The sequence below is a fragment of the Tachyglossus aculeatus genome, chromosome 4 (genome assembly GCF_015852505.1).
Source record: "Tachyglossus aculeatus isolate mTacAcu1 chromosome 4, mTacAcu1.pri, whole genome shotgun sequence".
Classification (NCBI taxonomy): domain Eukaryota; kingdom Metazoa; phylum Chordata; class Mammalia; order Monotremata; family Tachyglossidae; genus Tachyglossus; species Tachyglossus aculeatus.
In genome coordinates, this window is record NC_052069.1 from 36,725,469 (window position 1) to 36,749,791 (window position 24,323).

General features: G+C 44.7%; 1 protein-coding gene across 3 annotated transcripts in view; it reads left to right on the forward strand.

The window, feature by feature from the left end:
• Positions 1–24,323, forward strand: part of PRKACB (protein kinase cAMP-activated catalytic subunit beta) — a 221,431-nt gene that overhangs the window by 83,294 nt on the left and 113,814 nt on the right. For 2 of the 3 annotated variants that reach the window (XM_038746028.1, XM_038746033.1), the window contains exon 1: positions 6,431–6,617. The exons of the other annotated variant lie outside the window; for it this stretch is intronic. In XM_038746028.1, the coding sequence (XP_038601956.1) occupies positions 6,431–6,617 (187 nt within the window). Of the gene's footprint in view, positions 1–6,430; positions 6,618–24,323 lie in introns of those variants that run through there. 3 annotated transcript variants of the gene reach the window in all.

The following is a 24,323-nucleotide window of genomic DNA, read 5'->3' on the forward strand; positions in this document are numbered from 1 at the left end:
TTAGTGCTTAATAAATGCCATTTTAAAAAAATCCCGGCTCCACCACTTATCAGCTGTGCGTCTTTGGGCAAGTCACTTCACTTCTCTGGGCCTCAGTTACCTCATCTGTAAAATGGGGATGAAGACTGTGAGCCCCCGGTGGGACAATCTGATCACCTTGTAACCTCCCCAGCACTTAGAACAGGGCTTTGCACATAGTAAGTGCTTAACAAATACCATTATTATTATTATTATTATTATTATTATTATTATTATTATTATTATTATTATTATTATTATGAGTCAGAGGTCATGGGTTCTAACCCTGGCTCCGCCACTTATCAGCTGTGTGACTTTGGGCAAGTCACTTAACTTCTCTGGGCCTCAGTTACCTCATCTGGAAAATGGGGATTAAGACTGTGAGCCCCCAGTGGGACAACCTGATCACCTTGTATCTCCCCCAGCGCTTAGAACAGTGCATGGCCCATAGTAAGCACTTAACAAATACCAAAATTATTATTATTATTGGCTGCCTATTGTATGCAGCAGTTGGGGTGAGTGCAGTAGAAATGAGAAATGAAGTCTTAAGTACTCTCTTAGCTTCCTCTTTCTTTTCCCCTCCTTTCCTCATAGTTTTCTTCGCAAATCAATCATTCAAAGCTATTTGTTGAGTGCTTACTGTATGCAGAGCACTGTACTAAGTGCTTAGGAAATGCACCACCCAAACCGATGCCCACAACCATTGACAACCAGCGAATTTATGATGAAACGATAGTGGATCCCCCCAAGCGCTTAGTACAGTACTTCCCAAGCGCTTAGTACAGTGCTCTGCACATAGTAAGCGCTCAATAAATACGATTGAATGAATGAATAGATCATAATGATGCAGTAATTCTCTCATTTTTTTTATGTCGCACTTTTTAGTACGTTTGAACGTAACCTGAAGTTTTTGAACCAAAATATTGACAGAGTGAATGCTCTAAAGCGCTTAGTACAGTGCTCTGCACACAGTAAGCGCTCAATAAATAAGATCGATTGATTGATTGATTGATTGATCAGGGTTTGGTTTCCAGAATATGATCTGCGTTGTACAGAAAAGTGACAGTTCTGCTCTTCATTAGGTGCTCTGATTTTTTAGATGACTTCCTCTCCTGAGTGTTAGACTTAATTCTCGATTAGCTGTCATAGTAGCCGACCCCTTTTTTAATGTTCCAAAAAGTATGCAGAAAAATCGGGGCAGTTTTTACCACCTTCTTTTTTGATTTTATAATTGGGTTTTAGAATTGTGGAAGATGTGTACATCTACGTTCCAAACCTTCTGGAAAGATAAAATTCCAAAGACATATTCATTCAATTGTATTTATTGAGCTCTTACTATGTGCAGAGCACTGTAGTAAGCGCTTGGGAAGTACAAGTACAAGGGAAGCAGTGTGGCTCAGTGGAAAAGAGTGTGGGCTTTGGAGTCAGAGGTCATGGGTTCAAATCCTGGGTCTGCCAATTGTCAGCTGTGTGATTTTGGGCAAGTCACTTAACTTCTCTGAGCTTCAGTTACCTCATCTGGAAAATGGGGATTAAGATTGTGAGCCCCCCGTGGGACAACCTGATCACTTTGTAACCTCCCCAGCACTTAGAACAGTGCTTTGCACAAAGTAAGTGCTTAATAAATGCTATTATTATTATTATTATTATTACAAGTTGGCAACATATAGAGACGGTCCCTACTCAACAGCGGGCTCACAGTCTAGAAGGGGGAGACAGACAACAGAACAAAACAGATTAACAAAATAAAATAAATAGAATAAATATGTACAAATAAAATAGACTAATAAATACGTACAAACATATATACATACATATACATATATATTCATATTTGGGATTTCACCTGGCACCCTAATAGAGATGAAGCAGGGTGGCCTAATGGAAAGAGTGGGGGGCAGGGAATCGGAGGACCTGAGTTCCAATCCTGGCTCCGCTACTTGTTTGCTGTGTGGCCTCAGCCAAGTCACTTAACTTCTCTGGGCCTAGGTTCCCTCCTGTGTCAAGTGGGAATTAAGACTGCATGCCCGTGTTGGCCACGGACTGAGTCCGACCTCATTAGCTTGTATCTGTCTCAGCGCTCAGTACAACGCCTGGCACATAGCAAATACTTAAGTAACATTAAAAAAAAACCCCCATAAAGAACAGGTTTTTCTAGATAATAATATAATAATAATGATGGTATTTTGTTAAGCGCTTACTATGGGCGAAACACTGTTCTAAGCGCTGGGGAGGTTACAAGGTAATCAGGTTGTCCCACGGGGGGCACACAGGCTTAATCCACATTGAGCCCGCTGTTGGATAGGGACCGTCTTTGTATGTTGCCAGCTTGTACTTCCCAATTGCTTAGTCCAGTGCTCTGCACACAGTAAGCACTTAATAAATACGATTGATTGGTTGATATGAGGTTATCATCATCATCGTTGTCATCATCTGGGTCACCACCGCTCAACCCCGGCTAGAAGAACCAGCTGTCAGGGGGCCCAAGGTCCAGGGAGGAGTTGGGCTACAGAGGGAGCTTGGGCAGAAGCCAGGAAAGGAGGAGGGATAATAGTAATTAATAATAATAATAATTAATTAATAATTGATAATAATCAACAATCAATAATAATTAATAATAATTAATAATTATTATCTCCCCCTTGTCTCCCCCCATCCCCCTCTCCATCCCCCATCTTACCTCCTTCCCTTCCCCACAGCCCCTGTATATATGTATATGTTTGTACAGATTTGTTACTCTATTTTACTTGTACATATCTATTCTATTTATTTTATTTTGTTAGTATGTTTGGTTTTGTTCTCTGTCTCCCCCTTTTAGACTGTGAGCCCACTGTTGGGTGGGGACTGTCTCTATATGTTGCCAACTTGTACTTCCCAAGCGCTTAGTGTAGTGCTCTGCACACAGTAAGCGCTCAATAAATACGATTGATGATGATGATGATGATGAGCCCTAATATTATTAAATATTATTATACCAAATAACTGTGGTATTTGTTAAGCGCTTACTCTGTGCCAGGCACTGTTCTAAGCACTGGGGCAGTTGGGTTGGACACAGTCCCTATCCCTCATGGGGCTCGCAGTCTGAATCGCCATTTTACAGATAATGCAAGGTTAGACAGCAGACATGTGGTGGGGTCAGGATTAGAACCCAGATCCTTCCATCTCCCACGCTCATGCTCTATCCACTAAGCGACCCTGGTTCTAGTGGGGAACACCAGGAGGGACTGACTGTGAGCCCACTGTTGGGTAGGGACCGTCTCTATATGTTGCCCACTTGTACTTAGCGCTTAGTACAGTGCTCTGCCCACAGTAAGCGCTCAGTAAATACGATTGAATGAATGAATGACTGGAAGACAGCAGTTGGGCTACAGAGCCTGGGGGCATCCAGACATTTTAGAAGGAGTGGCAAAACTGGCCCCCAAGTATCTGTAGCTGCCTCAGTGCTTAGCACATAGTAAGCTCGTAGCAATGATCAGAGAAGCGGCGTGGCTCAGTGGAAAGAGCCCGGGCTTTGGAGTCAGAGGTCATGGGTTCAAATCCCGGCTCCACCAATTGTCAGCTGGGTGACTTTGGGCAAGTCACTTAACTTCTCTGGGCCTCAGTTCCCTCATCTGTAAAAATGGGGATTAAGACTGTGAGCCCCCCGTGGGACAACCTGATCACCTTGTAACCTCCACGGTGCTTAGAACTAGTGCTTTGTACATAGTAAGCGCTTAATAAATGCCATCAAAATAAAAAATGACCACCTCTGGCTTCCCAGACTGAGCCCCTTCCTTCCTTTCCCCCTCGTACCCCTCTCCATCCCACCGTCTTACCTCTTTCCCTTCCCCACAGCACCTGTGTATATATATATATATAGATAGATAGATAGATAGATAGATAAAGATATATATAGATAGATAGATATATAGATATATAGATATATAAAGATATATAGATATATAGATATATAGATATAGATATATATATGTTTGTGCATATTTATTACTCTATTGATTTATTTTACTTGTACATATCTATTCTATTTATTTTATTTTGTTAGTGTGTTTGGTTTTGTTCTCTGTCTCCCCCTTCTAGACTGTGAGCCCACTGTTGGGTAGGGACCATCTCTATATTTGCCAACTTGGACTTCCCAAGCGCTTAGTACAGTGCTCTGCCCACAGTAAGTGCTCAATAAATACAGTTGATTGATTGATTGACCATGATTATTGTAGCTGTGGAGGATGCAGAGCAGCAGACTTTTGTGAAAGCAGGAACATTCAGATCAATCAGTGTTATTTATTGAGTGTTTAGCGTGTGCCGAGCACTGGACTAAGCGCTTGGAAGAGAATGGTGCCCAGTGCTTAGAACAGTGCTTCACAGATAGTTAGCGCTTAACAAATATCATTGTTATTATTAGTGTTGTTATTAATGGTGCAATAGAATTGGTAGACATGATCCCTACCCACCCCCTTCTAGACTGTGAGCCCGCTGTTGGGTAGGGATCGTCTCTATATGTTGCCAACTTGGACTTCCCAAGCGCTTAGTACAGTGCTCTGCACACAGTAAGCGCTCAGTAAATACGATTGAATGAATGAATGAAGGAGCGTCGGCAAAGGACTCACAATCTTAGTCAAATGTCTTGAGTCTTTCATGCTTTTAATTTTTAGAGAAGCAGCGTGGCTCAGTGGAAAGAGCCCGGGCTTGGGAGACAGAGGTCGTGGGTTCAAATCCCGGCTCCGCAACTTGTCGGCCGTGTGACTTTGGGCGAGTCACTTCACTTCTCTGGGCCTCAGTTCCCTCATCTGGAAAACGGGGATTAAGACTGTGAGCCCCAAGTGGGACGGGCCCAGGGTAGCCCGGAGACGAAGGTGCCCCAGACAGACTATTCATTTACCTCAGAAAATTTCAAATCCGTTCTTCTTGAGACGCAGTACGAAGTAGCCGCGTGACCAAGTCAGTCCGTAAATTGTGTTGAATATAAGAAAGGGAGACTGGCCTTGTCAATTTCTGTAGTAATAATAATAATAATGGGATTTATTAAGCGCTTACTATGTGCCGAGCACTGTTCTAAGCACTGGGGGAAATACAAGGTGATCAGGTTGTCCCACTTGGGGCTCACAGTCTTAATCCCCATTTTACAGATGAGGGAACTGAGGCACAGAGAAGTGAAGTGACTTGCCCAGAGTCACTCAGCCGACATGTTGCGGAGCTGGAATTAGAACCCACGACCTCTGACTCCCAAGCCCGGGCTCTTTCCACTGAGCCACGCTGCTTCTCCAAAAATTAAAAGCATGTAAGACTCAAGACATTTGAATTTCACTCCCCAGTTTAGTTTTATTCCTCAGACTTACCACCTCCTTTCCTCTTGCACTTAAATAAGGGTTAAAATAATACCTGGGTGTTCTTTTGTAATTTGTCAGTGTAATTTTGCCACGATAAATTAAGAGGATAAAACAATTATTCAGTCACATTTATGAAGTGTTTACTGTGTGCAAAACAATGTACTAAGCGCTTGGGAAGTACAATTGAGCAACAAATACAGACAGTCCCTGCCCATAAAGGGCTCACAGTCAATAACAATAATAATAATAATAATAATAATAATAATAATAATTTGGTATTTGTTAGGCACTTACTATGAGCCAAGTACTGTACCAAGCGGTGGGGTAGACGACTGTTCTGTGAGAAAGCATTCTTTTAGCATTTTCTCCAAGTTTGACTCAGTGCATCTTCATTTTCCGGAGTGATGCTATAAATGCAGAAAACTTTTGTTATCTTTAGGAGGAGAAGACAATAATTTTTTGTTTATCTTGATGAACTTTGTTTTTCTTTAAATGGGAATAGTATAAACTATTACATTTTGGTTTTGCAATATTTACATTCTACTCTCCTTTTTTGGGAGATTGTTTTCTGTGAAAATCGTAGCCGTGCTTCAGTTTCCTACTCAGCTTCTCTAAGAATTAAACTGATTTTTAGGTGATTGTATAATGATTCTTGAAGTGGTAGGGTACGGTTGAAGTGGTTTGTTTTTTTTTCCCCTTGTCCGGTCGAACTTCAAAATTTTTTCCCAGGCTATTACGTATGTTTGAGCCTTTAGATTTAATGATCTCACTGTCATGTGTTCTTTGCATTTCAAAGCTGTAAACCTGGACCTTTTAAGGCAGATATTGCAGGTTTTTTTGTTTTTTTCTTTTAATCACCACCCTTAATTGAGAGAGAAAAAATTCTGCCGAGAAAAGCTCCGTAGTGTCCTGTTTGATATTAGCAGGAAGCAGAATAGCAATAGTGGTTTGACTATTCTGCAAACAGGAAGTTTGACACACACATAACTTCTCAGCTTCTGGGTAAGAAGCGACCGGTCTCCTCCTGGAGATCTCCTTTTGCGTTAAATTATTATTATTATTATAAAGTAAAGAGTAAATGCCTATGGATGGCCGCTCCCCGGGAGCTGGGCAACCAATACCCAGGGACAAGCACCGCGCTGCAGAAACTGGAAGGTTTTGCCAGCCGATTTTTCCACAGACACCCTAAGGGAGGTACTGCTCACGATCAGAAAACAGCTGTGGAAAATGAAAACCTTCATTTCTCCGAACACGCAGCCCAGTGGGACAGATCGAGTAAGTAGTCGAGACTAGTCGAGTTTCTGGAACGTGATATCCTGTAAAGAAACCTGTCTAGTCGCAGGCGTTTCAGGGCTTACTCTGCTGCGGTGTTTCACAATAACTCGATTTTAAGAGAGCGTAAAGCTCCTTCTGTTTGACCGCAGATGATTTTTCGCCGCTTTTCCCGCAGGTACGCATTCGCCTAACTTCTCCCTTCTGCCCTGGTGCTTGTTAATTATGACCGTCTTTCACGCGCAAATGACTGAGATCAGAAAATAATCCTTAATTGGGCCGGTTTAAAGTTGACTTTTTACATCACAGACTTTGAGAAGGGTGGGAATGCTGCCATTCAGTTCCAACACCGAAGTAGAGCTCCGTCTAATACTGGGAATCTTTTTGTAATCTGAATGCCTTTGCCCCGTAGCTCATCTGATGTCAGGTCTCACCTTGGAGTCCTGCTCTAATGTTCTTTTTCCAAAAATAATTCTTTCATTTGTGACCATCAGAATATTTAGGAACTTCTTATAATCTCTAATTGTATTCATTCAATCATATTTATTGAGCGCTTGCTGTGTGCAGAGCACTGTACTAAGCGCTTGGGAAGTCCAAGTTGGCAACATATAGAGAATATAGAGAATATATGTTGTCACCTTGGACTTCCCAAGCGCTTAGTACAGTGCTCTGCACACAGTAAGCGCTCAATAAATACGATTGATTGATTGATTGATATAGGGTCCCTACCCAACAGCGGGCTCACAGTCTAGAAATTTGAAAACCAGGTTTTTCTGAGGCCTGCTAGTAACAATCATAAATATTGTGGGCACAAATACTAGTCAGTCCGCTGCTGTGGCTAACGTAAAAGAGCGTCAAAAACCTGCTGCTTTGAATCTGAACTTCGATTTGATACAGTTTGCTGATTTTACACGGAAAACGCGGAGACTCGCCCTCTTTTAACATCTCAGTTCTTCCCCTATCACACCACATCCTTCTGTTCCTTCCTCAGTGTTATTTTTAGCCTCCCAATATGTTTGACCAGGACTTCCCGCATTACCTTCGGTATGTGCCTGGGGTATTTTCATCGTGAATAAAAAGTATTTATTGTGCTGCTTTTTTCTATTAGCATATGCAATATGCTAATTCCCCGGGGCCTGGAATGCCCTCCCTCTGCCCCTCCGCCAAGCTAGCTCTCTTCCTCCCTTCAAGGCCCTGCTGAGAGCTCACCTCCTCCAGGAGGCCTTCCCAGACTGAGCCCCTTCCTTCCTCTCCCCCTCGTCCCCCTCTCCATCCCCCCATCTTACCTCCTTCCCTTCCCCACAGCACCTGTATATATGTATATATGGTTGTACATATTTATTACTCTATTTATTTATTTATTTATTTATTTTACTTGTACATTTCTATCCTATTTATTTTATTTTGTTGGTATGTTTGGTTCTGTTCTCCGTCTCCCCCTTTTAGACCGTGAGCCCACTGTTGGGTAGGGACTGTCTCTATGTGTTGCCAATTTGTACTTCCCAAGCGCTTAGTACAGTGCTCTGCACATAGTAAGCGCTCAATAAATACGATTGATTGATTGATTGATTGCAATATCATTTAAAGACTAAGTGTGAGTTTGAAAACCGTAGGATGAATGTGGTATCTGGTATCTTAGAGAAGCAGCGTGGCTCAGTGGAAAGCGCACGGGCTTTGGAGTCAGAGGTCACGGGTTCAAATCCTGGCTCTGCCAATTGTCAGGTGTGTGACTTTGGGCTAGTCACTTAACTTCTCTGTGCCTCAGTTACCTCATCTGGAAAACGGGGATGAAGACTGTGAGCCCCCCATGGGACAACCTGATGACCTTGTAACCTCCCCAGCGCTTAGAACAGTGTTTTGCACATAGTAAGCACTTAATAAATGCCATTATTATTATTATTATTTCCCCAGCACTTAGAACAGTGTTTTGCACATAGTAAGCACTTAATAAATGCCATTATTATTATTATTATTATCTGTTAGGTGCTTACTCTGTGCCAAGCACTCTTCTAAGTGCTGGGGTGGATAGCAGGTTGGATTCGGTCCTGAAATAAATATGCTTATCTTAGCTCTCCATACCTGAACTTCAGTTCCCTACATCACCTTTTATGTGTAGAATGGAGACAGAAATGACACTTCTTGTACCCTTTCTGGCAACCTTTTCCAACTTCGAACTTTTTCCAACTTCGGTCACACCCTTCTGGGAAGGAGCACACCAGAAATGTGTGTGGGATCGATAGGGAAGCGTTTCGTGAATCAAATACGGAGGAATATTTACCTAGTTGCCCAGCAACCCATTTGCATCCTGCAGATTGACCTCGCCACAGGGCCGTGGTTGATTTGGAAGATAACTTTTGTTCAGAATCGGTTTTGTTTATAACTGGAGTTGGTATTGTACCCCGTGGCCAAGGTGAGCCATTTAAGACCCCACAAGTGGCAGATCCCTCCCCCCCAGAGGAGGCCCATTTTCCTATTTTGGGGAAGTTGGTGACCAGGAACCCCATTGCAGACTCTCCAAGATAAAGCACCGGTCTCGTGCCAGAATTCTCCGGAATCTGGTCTCCAATCCTCCCGCGACTCGAGAAGGTGTAGGGTATTCCAGGAACCCGGTCCTGCCCCTAGACTGTACTTCCCAAGGGCTTAGTACAGTTCTGTGCACACAGTTAGCGCTCAATAAAGCGGCGCGGCTCAATGGAAAGAGCACGGGCTTGAGAGTCAGAAGTCATGGGTTCAAATCCCGGCTCCGCCACTTGTCAGCTGTTTGACTTTTAGACTTTTAGACTGTGAGCCCACCGTTGGGTAGGGACTGTCTCTATATGTTGCCAACTTGTACTTCCCAATCAGTCAATCAATCAGTCAATCGTATTTATTGAGTGCTTACTGTGTGCAGAGCACTGTACTAAGCGCTTGGGAAGTACAAGTTGGCAGCATATAGAGACAGTCCCTACCCAACAGTGGGGTCACAGTCTAAAAGGGGGAGACAGAGAACAAAACCAAACATACTAACAAAATAAAATTAATAGAATAGATATGTACAAGTAAAACAGAGTAATAAATATGTACAAACATATATACATATATACAGCTGCTGTGGGGAAGGGAAGGAGGTAAGATGGTTAGTACAGTGCTCTGCACACAGTAAGCGCTCAATAAATACGATTGATGATTGATGATGATGATGATGATGACTTTGGGCAAGTCACTTCACTTCTCTGTGCCTCAGTTCCCTCATCTGGAAAATGAGGATGAAGACTGTGAGCCCCCCGTGGGACAACCTGATCACCTTGTATCCTCCCCAGCGCTTAGAACAGTGCTTTGCACATAGTAAGCGCTTAACAAATATGATAAGTATTAATTATTATTAATAAATACGATTTCTCCGGCCAGGGAAGCCAGGGCTTCCCACCTTGCTGCTCTCAAACACTGTGGGCTCTTTAATTTGTTTATTTGAGTGGTTGGTGACATAAGAGTGGCCTGTGTGAACCCCACCTATGGAAAGTTTTCTTCATGGTCACTTTGGCTGCTGGGTGGCTCTAGCTGCTTGCGTGCTCTCAGGGCTTGCACAGATAATAATAATACTAATAATTGTGGTGTTTGTTGAGCTCTTAGTACGTGCCAGGCATTGTACTGAGCGCCGGTGTGGAACCAAGCAAATCAGATTGGACACAGACCCAGTCCCCCGTGGGGTTCACAGCCTCAATCCCCATTTTGCAGATGAGATAACTGAGACTTGAAGTGACTTGCCCAAGGTCACACAGCAGATGTGGTGGAGGCGGGATTAGAATCAGTTACCTTCTGACTCCCAAGCCGGTACTACTACTACTACTAATAATAATGATGGCATTTATTAAGCGCTTACTATGTACAAAGCACTGTTCTAAGCTCTAGGGGGGGATACAGAGTGATCAGGTTGTCCCATGTGGGGCTCACAGTCTTAATCCCCATTTTCCAGATGAGGGAACTGAGGCCCAGAGAAGTGAAGCGACTTGCCCAAAGTCACACAGCTGACAAGTGGCGGAACCTGGATTTGAACCCATGACCTCTGACCCCAAAGCCCGTACTCTGTCCACTATGCCATGCTGCTTCTTAGGCACATAGCTGGGCCATTTATTCTATTTATTTTATTTTGTTAATATGTTTTCTTTTGTTCTCTGTCTCCCCCTTCTAGACTGTGAGCCTGCTGTTGGGTAGGGACTGTCTTTATATGTTGCCGACTTGTACTTCCCAAGCGCTTAGTACAGTGCTCTGCACACAGTAAGCGCTCAATAAATGCGATTGAATGAATGAATGAATGACACCCCCACGTAGGCTTGCCTCCCTGTGCCATCCTTGTGTATATGTTTGTACATATTTATTACTCTATTTATTTCCTTTACTTGTACTTATTTATTCCATTTATTTTATTTTGTTAATATGTTTCGTTTTGTTGTCTGTGTCCCCCTTCTATCAAACAATCAATCAATCGTATTTATTGAGCGCTTACTGTGTGCAGAGCACTGTACTAAGCGCTTGGGAAGTACAAGTTGGCAACATATAGAGACGGTCCCTACCCAACAGCGGGCTCACAGTCTAAAAGTCAAAGCAAGAAGATGAAACCGGTTGAAGAAGGATGGAATGTTTCATTGAATCAGACAACTTGCCAAAAGTTCACAATAATAATAATGGCATTTATTGAGTGCTTACTATGTGCAAAGCACTGTTCTAAGTGCTGGGGAAGTTACATGGTGATCAGGTTGTCCCACGGGGGGGCTCACAGTCTTAATCCCCATTTTCCAGATGAGGGAACTGAGGCCCAGAGAAGGGAAGTGACTTGGCCAAAGTCACCCAGCTGACAAGTGGCGGAGCCGGGATTTGAACCCAGGACCTCCGACTCCAAAGCCCGGGCTCTTTCCACTGAGCCACGCTGCTTCACAGTGGCGATGGGCGGAGGGAGTGGGGCTACCGTGGCCACCAGGGCAGACAGAATGGCCACTAGAGAAGGCTAGCCCGGGCCAGCTCGGCCGGGCGTGGAATTGAGGCTCTAGAAGGGGAAGCAGCGTGGCTCAGTGGAAAGAGCCCGGGCTTTGGAGTCACAGGTCATGGGTTCGAATCCCATCTCCTCCACATGGCAGCTGTGTGATCTTGGGCAAGTCACTTCACTTCTCTGGCTGTGGAGTCACAGGTCAGGGGCTCATTCATTCAATCGTATTTATTGAGCGCTTACTGTGTGCAAAGCACTGTACTGAGCGCTTGGAAAGTACAATTCGACAACAGATAGAGACAGTCCCCACCCAACAGTCGGCTCACAGTCTAGAAAGGGGGGAGACAGACAACAATCAATCAATCAATCAATCAATCGTATTTATTGAGCGCTTACTATGTGCAGAGCACTGTACTAAGCGCTTGGGAAGTACAAATTGGCAACACATAGAGACAGTCCCTACCCAACAGTGGGCTCACAGTCTAAAAGGGGGAGACAGAGAACAGAACCAAACATACCAACAAAATAAAATAAATAGGATAGAAATGTACAAGTAAAATAAATAAATAAATAAATAGAGTAATAAATATGTACAACCATATATACATATATACAGGTGCTGTGGGGAAGGGAAGGAGGTAAGATGAAGGGGGGGTGGGAAGGGGGACGAGGGGGAGAGGAAGGAAGGGGCTCAGTCTGGGAAGGCCTCCTTCCCAACAACAACACAAAGCAAGTAGCATAAAAAATAAATCAGTAGAATTATCAATATAATAATAATAATGAGAGCATTTATTAAGCACCTACTATGTGCTAAGCACTGTTCCAAGCGCTGGGGAGGTTCTAATCCCGTCTCTGCCAGTTGTCAGCTGTGTGACTTTGGGCAAGTCACTTCACTTCTCTGGGCCTCAGTTACCTCATCTGGAAAATGGGGATGAAGACTGTGAGCCCCACGTGGGACAATCTAATCACCTTCTATCCCCCCCAGCGCTTAGAACGGTGCTTTGCACATAGTAAGCGCTTAACAAATACCATCATTGCAGCGTGGCTTAGTGGAAAGAGCTCGGGCTCTGGAGTCAGAGGTCATGGGTTCAAATCCCGGCTCCGCCACTTGTCAGCTGTGTGACTTTGGGCAAGTCACTTCACTTCTCTGGGCCTCAGTTCCCTCATCTGGAAAATGGGGATGAAGACTGTGAGCCCCACGTGGGACAATCTAATCACCTTCTATCCCCCCCAGCGCTTAGAACGGTGCTTTGCACATGGTAAGCGCTTAACAAATACCATCAATATTATTATTTATTATTAAGGGCCCGCCAGATACGAAGCCTCCTTTGGCTTCTCCTCCAAGCTTAACAAATACCATCATTATTGAAGAATTATTCTTTATTGGAGAAGCAGCGTGGCTCAGTGGAAAGAGCCCGGGCTTTGGAGTCAGAGGTCATGGGTTCAAATGCCGGCTCCGCCACTTGTCAGCTGTGTGACTTTGGGCAAGTCACTTCACTTCTCTGGGCCTCAGTTCCCTCATCTGTAAAATGGGGATGAAGACTGTGAGCCCCCCGTGGGACAACCTGATCACCTTGTAACCTCCCCAGCGCTTAGAACAGTGCTTTGCACATAGTAAGCGCTTAATAAATGCCATAAAATAAATAAATAATAATAATAATTATTATTATTATTTATTATTAAGGGCCTGCCAGATACGAAGCCTCCTTTGGCTTCTCCTCCAAGCTTAACAAATACCATCGTTATTATTATTTATTATTAAGGGCCCGCCAGGTACAAAGCCTCCTTTGTCTTCTCCTCCAAGCTCCCTGCGAGTGACCCTCGCGCTGGCCTTTTTACACCGTTTTCTCAGAAATAATAATAATAATAATAATGATAATGGTATTTGTTAAGCGCTTACTGTGTGGCAGGCCCTGTTCTAAGCACGGGGACTCACAGTCTTCATCCTCATATGAGGTCACAGAGAAGTGAAGTGGCTTGCCTAAGGTCACACAGCAGACAATCAATCAATGAATCAGTCCATCGTATTTATTGAGTGCTTACTGTGTGCTGAGTACTGTACTAAGCGCTTGGGAACATATAGAGACCCAACAAGTGGCAGAGCCGGGATTAGAAGCCATGTCCTCCAACTCCCAAGCCTCTTTCCACTAAAAGCCACGCTGCTTGTTGCCTGTCCAGTGAATTTTTCTGGGCTTTCTGTAGCCCCTAGGCAGCAGAACCTCCGTCCCTTCCCCACAGCACCTGTATATATGTATATATGTTTGTACATATTTGTTACTCTATTTATTTTACTTGTACATATCTATTCTATTTATTTTATTTTGTTAGTATGTTTGGTTTTGTTCTCTGTCTCCCTCTTTTAGACTGTGAGCCCACTGGTGGGTAGGGGCCGTCTCTATATGTTGCCAACTTGTACTTCCCAAGCGCTTAGTACAGTGCTGTGCACACAGTAAGCGCTCAATAAATACGATTGATGATGATGATGCAGAAACGGTAATCGGTTGTCGGAATCGTCCTGCTCATGGCTAGGGGCTTCCGATAACTTACAAGCCGCCGTACTTGGCAACTTAAAGGGCGCAGCTTCCCTCGGCATCGCAGGTGAGCCGCCGTGGGGGCTACTGACGTGGGAATAGGAAAAGGCCGGCGGAGCAGAAGCAATATTTTGAATAAGGGAGGCACAATCTCAAAAATGTGGCATCAAAACGGACTGTTGGGAGTACGGAGAGATGGGTGGCGAGCAGGAGATGTTGTCGTCCTTGGGAAGCAGAGGAGCACAGGCCTAGGAGTCCGAGGCCCTGGGTTCTAGTTCTGGCTCTTCAACTTCCCTGCCCCGTGACCTCGGACAGGTCAGGGCACTTCTTCTGGATCCCATTTGCTTCATATGTAAAAAATGGAGATTGTCCGCTTCTGTTAATTGTGGTGTTTGTTAAGCACTTACTGTGCAATGCAGTCACTCACCCGACCCCACCTAGATGACTGCATCAGCCTTCTTGCTGACCTCCCAGTCACCTGTCTCTCCCCACTCCAAGCCATACTTAATAATAATAATAATGGCATTTATTAAGCGCTTACTATGTGCAAAGCACTGTTCTAAATGCTGGGGTGGTTACAAGGCGATCAGGTTGTCCCACGGGGGGCTCACAGTCTTCATCCCCATTTTCCAGATGAGGGAACTGAGGCCCAGAGAAGTGAAGCGACTTGCCCAAAGTCACTGCAGCTGACAGTCGGCAGAGGCGGGATTTGAACCCACGAACCTCTGACTCCAAAGCCCGGGCTCTTTCCACTGAGCCACGCTGCCGCCCGGATCATTTTTCTACAAAAACGTTCAGTGATGCATCACACCGCTCCTCGAAAAGCTCCAGTGGTTGCCCGTCGTACTCTTCATCGACCGAAAAGTGCTCGCCCTTGGCTTTGAAGTAGTCATTCATTCATTCATTCATTCATTCATTCATATTTACTGAGGACTTACTGTGTGCAGAGCACTGTACTAAGCGCTTGGAAAGTACAAGTTGGCAAGAGATAGAGACAATCCCTACCCAACGACGGGCTCACAGTCTAGAAGGGGGTGGTGACGGATGGGATTTAAGTGCTCATTTTATGTCAAGCACTGGGGTAGATGGTATTTGCTGGTATTTGTTAAGCACTTACTATGTGCAAAGCACTATTTTAAGCGCTGGGGGACACACAGGGTGATCAGGTTGTCCCACGTGAGGCTCACAGCCTTAGAGAAGCAGCGTGGCTCAGTGGATTTTATTTGTGCATGTTTATTCTATTTATTTTAGTTTGTGAATATGTTTTGTCTTGTTGTCTGTCTCCCCCTTCTAGACTGTGAGCCCGCTGTTGGGTAGGGACTGTCTCTATATGTTGCTAACTTGGACTTCCCAAGCGCTTAGTCCAGTGCTCTGCACACAGTAAGCGCTCAATAAATACGGTTGATTGATTGATTGACCATGATTATTGTAGCTGTGGAGGGTGCAGAGCAGCCGACTTTAGGATTAGTCCCTACTACACTGTGAGCCCACTGTTGGGTAGGGGACCGTCTCTAGATGTTGCCAACTTGTACTTCCCAAGCGCTTAGTCCAGTGCTCTGCACACAGTAAGCGCTCAATAAATACGATTGAATGAATGAATGAATGCATGGAAAGAGCCCGGGCTTTGGAGTCAGAGGTCACGGGTCCAAATCCTGGCTCTGTCACTTGTGTGACCTTGGGCAAGTCACTTCACTTCTCTGAGCCTCAGTTGCCTCATCTGCAAAATGGGGATGAAGACTGTGAGTGAGCCCCACGTGGGACAATGTGATCACCTTGTATCCCCTGCAGGGCTTAGAACAGTGCTTTGCACATAGTAAGCGCTTACCAAATGCAATCATTATTATTAATCCCCATTTTACAGATGAAGTAACTGAGGCACAGAGAAGTGAAGTGACTTCCAAGCTCCACAGCACTTATGTACATAGCTTTAATCTTGTCCATCTGTATTAATGTCCATCTTCTCTCCTCTAGACTGTAAGCTCATTGTGGGCACAGTCTTCTAGACTGTGAGCCCACTGTTGGGTAGGGACTGTCTCTATATGTTGCCAACTAGTACAGTGCTCTGCACACAGTAAGCGCTCAATAAATACAATTGAATGAATGAATGAAAGTACCCCTTCTAGACTGTGAGCCTGCTGTTGGGTAGGGACCGTCTCTATATGTTGCCAGTTTGTACTTCCCAAGCTCTTAGTACCGTGCTCTGCACACAGTAAACGCTCAATATATACGATTGAATGAATGAATGAATGAAGCGCTTAGTACAGTGCTCTGCACACAGTAAGCGCTCAATAAATACGATTGAATGAATGAATGAATGAAAGTACCCCTTCTAGACCGTGAGCCCGCTGTTGAGTAGGGACCGTCTCTGTATGTTGCCAGCTTGTACTTCCCAGGCGCTTAGTACAGTGCTCTGCACACAGTAAGTTCTCAATAAATACGATTGAATGAATGAATGAATGAATGAAAGTACCCCTTCTAGACTGTGAGCCTGCTGTTGGGTAGGGACCGTCTCTGTATGTTGCCAGCTTGTACTTCCCAGGCGCTTAGTACCGTGCTCTGCACACAATAAGTGCTCAATAAATACGATTGAATGAATGAATTGAAGCGCTTAGTACAGTGCTCTGCACACAGTAAGTGCTCAATAAATATGATTGAATGAATGAATGAATGAAAATACCCCTTCTAGACTGTGAGCCTGTTGTTGGGTAGGGACCGTTTTCTATATGTTGCCAGCTTGTCCTTCCCAAGCGCTCAGTACAGTGCTCTGCACACAGTAAGCGCTCAATAAATGTGATTGAATGAAGTGCTTAGTACAGTGCTCTGCACACAGTAAGCGCTCAATAAATACGAATGAATGAATGAATGAATGTACCCCTTCTAGACTGTGAGCCTGTTGTTGGGTAGAGACTGTCTCTATATGTTGCCAGCTTGTACTTCCCAAGCGCTCAGTACAGTGCTCTGCACACAGTAAGTGCTCAATAAATACGATTGAATGAAGCGCTTAGTACAGTGCTCTGCACACAGTAAGCGCTCAATAAATGCGATTGAATGAAGCACTTAGTACAGTGCTCTGCACACAGTAAGCGCTCAATGAATGCTATTGATTGAATGAATGAATGAATGAAAGTAAAGAGGACTCAATTTATAAAGTAGCAAGGAGGAGGTCTTGATGCGAAGAACAATGCTAACCTTTATTCCGTTTTCTAAAAATCAATCAATCAATCATATTTATTGAGCGCTTACTGTGTGCAGAGTACTGTACTAAGCGCTTGGGAAGTGCAAGTCGGAGGCTTGGATGATGGACATTTCAGGGTGCTCGGAGTAGGGACTGTCTGCGCACCAGGTTCCTCGGCTATTTCAGGCGAGTGGACTTGCATGACTTGTTTGACAAGGAAATGGAAGGTCACGTCTGCCGGTGATAAACACAGTCAGCGGGCTTATTCGGAAAGTCCTATTTTAAGGCGCTGCTCTACCCAAAGGCTTCACGGAATCTCTCTCCCTGGTCTGCGAGCCCCCGAGGACACAGTTGGTCAAGCGTTGTTCACGTTAAATCAATCAGTCGTATTTATTGAGCGCTTCCTGCGTGCAGAGCACTGTACTAAGCGCTCGGGAAGCCCGAGTTGGCCGCATATAAAGTTAAAGTGCAGCTCCCGCGGACGAAACCCCAAATGTCTCGCCTCTCACGTCTTTCGTGTTGGGCGCAGGATGTAGGTTAACCTCATTAAGAGGTTCTCTTTGTAACAATGCCTAAGCGACACAGTGGTGAGGGGCAAGTGCGATCATTCAGCCGTTCATTCAGTCATATTTATTGAGCGCTTCCTGCGTGCAGAGCACTGGACTAAGCGCTTGGGAAGGACAAGTTGGCGACATCGAGAGACGGTCCCTCCCCAGCAGCGGGCTCACGGTCTAGAAGGGGGAGACAGAGAACCAAACAAAGCGTAGTAACAAAATAAAATAAGTAGAACAAATATTTACAAGTAAAATAGAGTAATAAATCCGTACAAACATATATACAGGTGCTGTGGGGAAGGGAAGGAGGTAAGGTAAATACGATTGAGTGAATGAATGAATATTGCAATCATTGCATACATCATCACTCTCTCCCCCTTTATATCGGATACAGCATCACTCTCCCCACCGTCAAAAATTAACAGTACTTCTCCCTGTATAAGCATTCATTCATTCAATCGTATTTATTGAGCGCTTACTGCATGCAGAGCACTGTACTAAGCGCTTGGGAAGTCCAAGTTGGCAACATCGAGAGACGGTCCCTCCCCAACAGTGGGCTCACGGTCTAGAAGGGGGAGACAGAGAACCAAACAAAGCATATTAACAAAATAAAAGAAGTAGAACAAATATGTACAAACAAAATAGAGTAATAAATCCGTACAAACATATATACATAAGGACCGTCTCTATATGTTGCCAACTTGTACTTCCCAAGCGCTTAGTACAGTGCTCTGCACACAGTAAGCGCTCAATAAATTTGATTGAATGAATGAATGAATGAATGAGCAGCTTCTTGACTGTGAGCCCGCTGATGGGTAGGGACCGTCTCTATATGTTGCCAACTTGTTCTTCCCAAGTGCTTAGTCCAGTGCTCTGCACACAGTAAGCACTCAATAAATACGATTGAATGAATGAATGTCTCCCCATTCTAGGCTGTGAGCCCGCTGTTGGGTAGGGACCGTCTCTATATGTTGCCAGCTTGTACTTCCCAAGCGCTTAGTCCAGTGCTCTGCTCACAGTAATCGCTCAATAAATACGATTGAATGAATGAATGAATATATACAGGCGCTGTGGGGAAGCTAAGAAGGTAAGGTGAATACGATTGAGTGAATGAATGAATATTGCAATCATTGCATACATCGTCACCCTCTCCCCCTTTATATCAGATACAGCATCACTCTCCCACCATCAAAGCTTTTTTGACGGTACTTCTCCCTGTATAAGCACTCATTCTTTCATTCATTCAGTCGTATTTATTGAGCACTTACTGCGTGCAGAGCATTGTACTAAGCGCTTGGGAAGTCCAAGTTGGCGACATCGAGAGATGGTCCCTCCCCAACAGCAGGCTCACAGTCTAGAAGGGGGAGACAGAGGACCAAACAAAGCATAGTAACAAAATAAAATAAGTAGAACAAATATGTACAAATAAAATAGAGTAATAAATCTGTACAAACATATATACATATATACAGGTGCTGTGGGGAAGGGAAGGAGGTAAGGTAAATACGATTGAGTGAATGAATGAATATTGCAGTCATTGCATACATCGTCACTCTCCCCACCGTCAAAAATTGACGGTACTTCTCCCTGTATAAGCATTCATTCATTCATACAATCATATTTATTGAGCACTTACTGGGTGCAGAGCACTGGGCTAAGCACTTGGGAAGTACAAGTTGGCAACATATAGAGATGGTCCCTACCCAACAGCAGGCTCACAGTCTAGAAGCTGCTCATTCATTCATTCATTCAATCATATTTATTGAGCGCTTACTGTGTGCAGAGCACTGTACTAAGTGCTTGGGAAGTACAAGGCGGCAACATATAGAGACGGTCCCTTCCCAACAGTGGGCTCACAGTCTAGAAGGGTGGGGGGGGGGGGGCGCAGAGAACAAAACCAAACATATTAACAAAATAAAATAAATAGAATAGATATGTGCAAGTAAAATAAATAGAGTAATAAATATGTACAAACATATATACATATATACAGGTGCTGTGGGGAAGGGAAGGAGGTAAGACGGGGGAATGGAGAGGGGGATGAGGGGGAGAGGAAGGAGGGGGCTCAGTCAGGGCTCACAGTCTTAATCCCCATTTTCCAGATGAGGTACCTGAGGCCCAGAGAAGTGAAGTGGCTTGCCCAAGGTGACACAGCAGATGTGGCGGAGCCAGAATTCGAACCCATGACCTCTGACTCCCAAGCCCGGGCTTTTCCCGGTGAGCCACGGGGAGCTCACATGAGCCACCTCCTCCCGAGTACTCGCTCGTTACACCCCAAGCCCCAACAGGGGATTGACCGTCGGGGACGGGAGGGAGAGGGGGTCGGGACGGAATCCGGGCCCGGAATTCCTTCCGAGTTCTTATCCCCGGCTCCGCCACCCGTCTGCTCTGTGACCTTGGGAAAGTCACTTCACTTCTCGGGGCCTCGGTTACCTCGTCTGGAAAACGGGGCCCCGGGTGAGCCCCACGTGGGAGGGGGACCGTGTCCAACCTGAGAGAAGCAGCGCGGCTCAGTGGAAAGAGCCGGGTTTGCGAGTCGGGTCATGGGTTCTAATCCCGGCTCCGCCGCTTGTCAGCTGGGTGACTTTGGGCAAGTCACTTCACTTCTCTGAGCCTCAGTTCCCTCACCTGGAAAATGGGGGTGAAGACTGTGAGCCCCATGGGGGACAACCTGATCACCTTGTAACCTCCCCAGCGCTTAGAACAGTGCTTTGCACATGGTAAACACTTACTAATAATAATGGTATTTGTTAAACCCGGCTCCGCCACTTGTCAGCTGGATGACTTTGGGCAAGTCACTTCACTTCTCTGAGCCTCAGTTCCCTCATCTGGAAAATGGGGATGAAGAGTGTGAGCCCCCTGTGGGACAACCTGATCACCTTGTAACCTCTCCAGCACTTAGAACAGTGCTTGGTACATAGTAAGCGCTTAATAATAATAATAATGGTATCTGTTAAACGCTTACTATGTGCAAAGCACTGTTCTGAGCGTTGGGGAGGTTACAAGGTGATCAGGTTGTCCCAAGGGGGGCTCCCAGTTTTAATCCCCATTTTACAGATGAGGGAACTGAGGCACAGTTGGTGGAGCCGGGATAATGCCATTATTATTATAATTATTATTATTATTATTATTACTATTATTATTCCCTGAGCCTCAGTTCCCTCATCTGTAAAATGGGGTTGAAGACTGTGAGCCCCATGTGGGACAACCTGATCACCTTGTATCCCCCCAGCGCTTAGAACAGTGCTTTGCACATAGTAAGCGCTTAACAAATCCCATTGTTATTATTATTCTCTGGGCCTCAGTTACCTCATCTGCAAAATGGGGATTAAGACTCTGAGCCCCCCGTGGGACAACCTGATGACCTTGTATACCCCCAGCGCTTAGAACAGTGCTTCGCACATAGTAAGTGATTAACAAATACCAACAAATACCATCTACCCCAGTGCTTGACACAAAATGAGCGCCTAACAAATCCCATCCGTCACCACCCCCTTGTAGACTGTGAGCCCGTCGTTGGGTAGGGATTGTCTCTACCTCTTGCCGACTTGGACTTCCCAAGCGCTTAGCACAGTGCTCTGCACCCGGTAAGCGCTCAGTAAATATGAGTGAATGAACCAGTCATTATTGTTCTCGTTCTCCGCAAGCCAGCGGCACTCCGAACCGGTTCCTCTGAGCAAGCCCTCAGTCCCGAGGACCGAGCCCTGACCCGGAAAGCGGCGTGACTCAGTGGAAAGAGCACGCCCGGGCTTTGGAGTCAGAGGTCACGGGTTCAAATCCCGGCCCCCGCCAAATTTGGGCAAGCCACTCCACTTCTCTGGGCCTCAGTTCCCTCATCTGTCAAATGGGAATTAAGACCGCCCCGTGGGGCAACCTGATCACCTTGTAAGCTCCCCAGCGCTTAGAACAGTGCTTTGCACATAGTGAGCACTTGTTTTGTTCTCTGTCTCCCCGTTCTAGACCGTGAGCCTGCTGTTGGGTAGGGACCATCTCTATATGTTGCCAACTTGGACTTCCCAAGCGCTTACTACAGTGCTCTGCACACAGTAAGCGCCCAATAAATGCGATTGAATGAATGAATGAACTTAGTACAGTGCCCTGCACACAGTAAGCGCTCAATAAATACGACTGAACAAATGAAATGAATGAATGTGTGTTGGACCAGTCCTGGTAGCACAACATCATCATCATCATCAATCGTATTTATTGAGCGCTTACTGTGTGCAGAGCACTGTACTAAGCGCTTGGGAAGTACAAGTTGGCAACGTATAGAGACAGTCCCTACCCAACAGTGGGCTCACAGTCGAAAAGCACTTTTGTGCACATTTTTATGCTATGCTATTCCCAGCTTGTACTTTCCAAGCGCTTAGTCCAGTGCTCTGCACACAGTAAGCGCTCAATAAATACGATTGAATGAATGAACGAACTTAGTACAGTGCCCTGCACACAGTAAGCGCTCAATAAATACGATTGAACGAATGAAATGAATGAATGTGTCTTGGACCAGTCCTGGTAGCACAACACTTTTATGCACATTTTTATGCTCTGCTATTCCCAGCTTGTACTTCCCAAGTGCTTAGTACAGGCTGTGCACACTGTAAGCGCCCAATAAATACGATTGAATGAATTGAATGAATGAATGAATTCCCCTAGCCGTAATTTATTTTAGCATATGTCTTCTTCCCCTCTAGACTGTAAGCCCCTTGTGAGTAAGGACCCTATCTATGGCCTCTGTTGGCTGGTACTCTCCCAAGTGCTTAATACAGTGGTCTGCACGCAGTAAGCATTCAGTCTATACCATTGATTGACTTGGTGGTGAATTTGTTTTCTGAAATCAGGCCCAGGGATGATTTACTGAATTAATCAATGATAATTATTCATTTTTTAGTGGTATTTGTTCAGCGCTTACTATATGTCAAGCACTGTTGTAAGCGCTGAGTTAGGTATGAGTTAATTAGGTTAGACAGACTGGAACTCACAATCTGTATATAGTATTAATAATAATAATAATGATGGTGTTTGTTCAGTGCTTACTAGGTGCCAAGCACTGTTCTAAGCACTGGGGTAGAAACAAGGTAATCAGGTTGTCCCACGTGGAGCTCACAGTCTTAATCCCCATTTTCCAGATGAGGGAACTGAGGCACAGAGAAGTTAAGTGACTTGCCCAAGGTCATACAGCAGACAAGTGGCGGAGCCGGGATTAGCAGCATGGCTCAGTGGAAAGAGCGCAGGCTTGGGAGTAAGAGGTCGTGGGTTCGAATCCCAGCTCCGCCACTTATCAGCTGTGTGACTTCGGGCAAGTCGCTTAACTTCTCTGTGCCTCAGCTACCTCATCTGGAAAATGGGGATTAAGACAGTCCCACGTGGGACAACCTGATTACCTTGTATCTCCCCCAGCACTTAGAACAGTGCTCGGCACATAGTAAGCACTTAACAAATACCAAAATAATAATAATAATAATAATAATATATTATTAGTAGTAGTAATAATAATAATTATTATCATTATTACCTGTGACTCCCAAATCCAGGCTCTTTCCACTAAGCCACGCTGCTTCTACATATGAGGGAAGGCAGGTCACATGGCAAGTATTTGGCAGAGTAAATATTAATTGTGGTATTTCTTAAGTGCTCACTATGTGCCAAGCACTGTTCTAAGGGCTGGGGTAGATACAAGATAATCAGGTTGGACACAGCAGCCCCAGATAATAATAACAATAACAATATTAAATCATTAAATATTAAATCATAATAATGAATTATTATTATTACGGTATTTGTTAAGTGCTTACTATGTGCCAGGGCCTGTACTAAGAGCTGGGTGGATACAAGCAAATGGGACTCGCAGTCTTAATCAATCAATCAATCATATTTATTATTAATCCCCATTTTACGGCAGAGATATTAGTTTAGTGGTGATTTGAGCAGCACGATTTGCTGTCAGTCATGCTCCTGTTGGGTCACCGGGTGGGTAGAGAAGCAGCGTGGCTCAGTGGAAAGAGCCCGGGCTTTGGAGTCCTTACAGGGCACACAGTAGGCACTCAATAAATACAATTGAGTATTTATAATAATAAATAATAATGATATTATTAATCCCCATTTTGAGGAAGAGATAACCGAGGCACAGAGAAGTTAAGTAACTTGCCCAAGGTCACCTAGCAGACGTGGCAGAGCTCGGATTCGAACCCATGTTCTCTGACTGCCAAGCCCGGGCTCTTTCCACGAGGCCATGATGCTTCTCAATTATGCAGAGGGAATAATCAATCAATCAATCCATCGTATTTATTGAGCGCTTACTGTGTGCAGAGCACTGTACTAAGCGCTTGGGAAGTCCAGGTTGGCAACATATAGAGATGGTCCCTACCCAACAGTGGGCTCACAGTTTAAAAGGGGGGAGACAGAGAACAAAACCAGACATACTAACAAAATAAAATAAAATAAATAGAATAGGTATGTACAAGTAAAATAAATAAATAGAGTAATAAACAT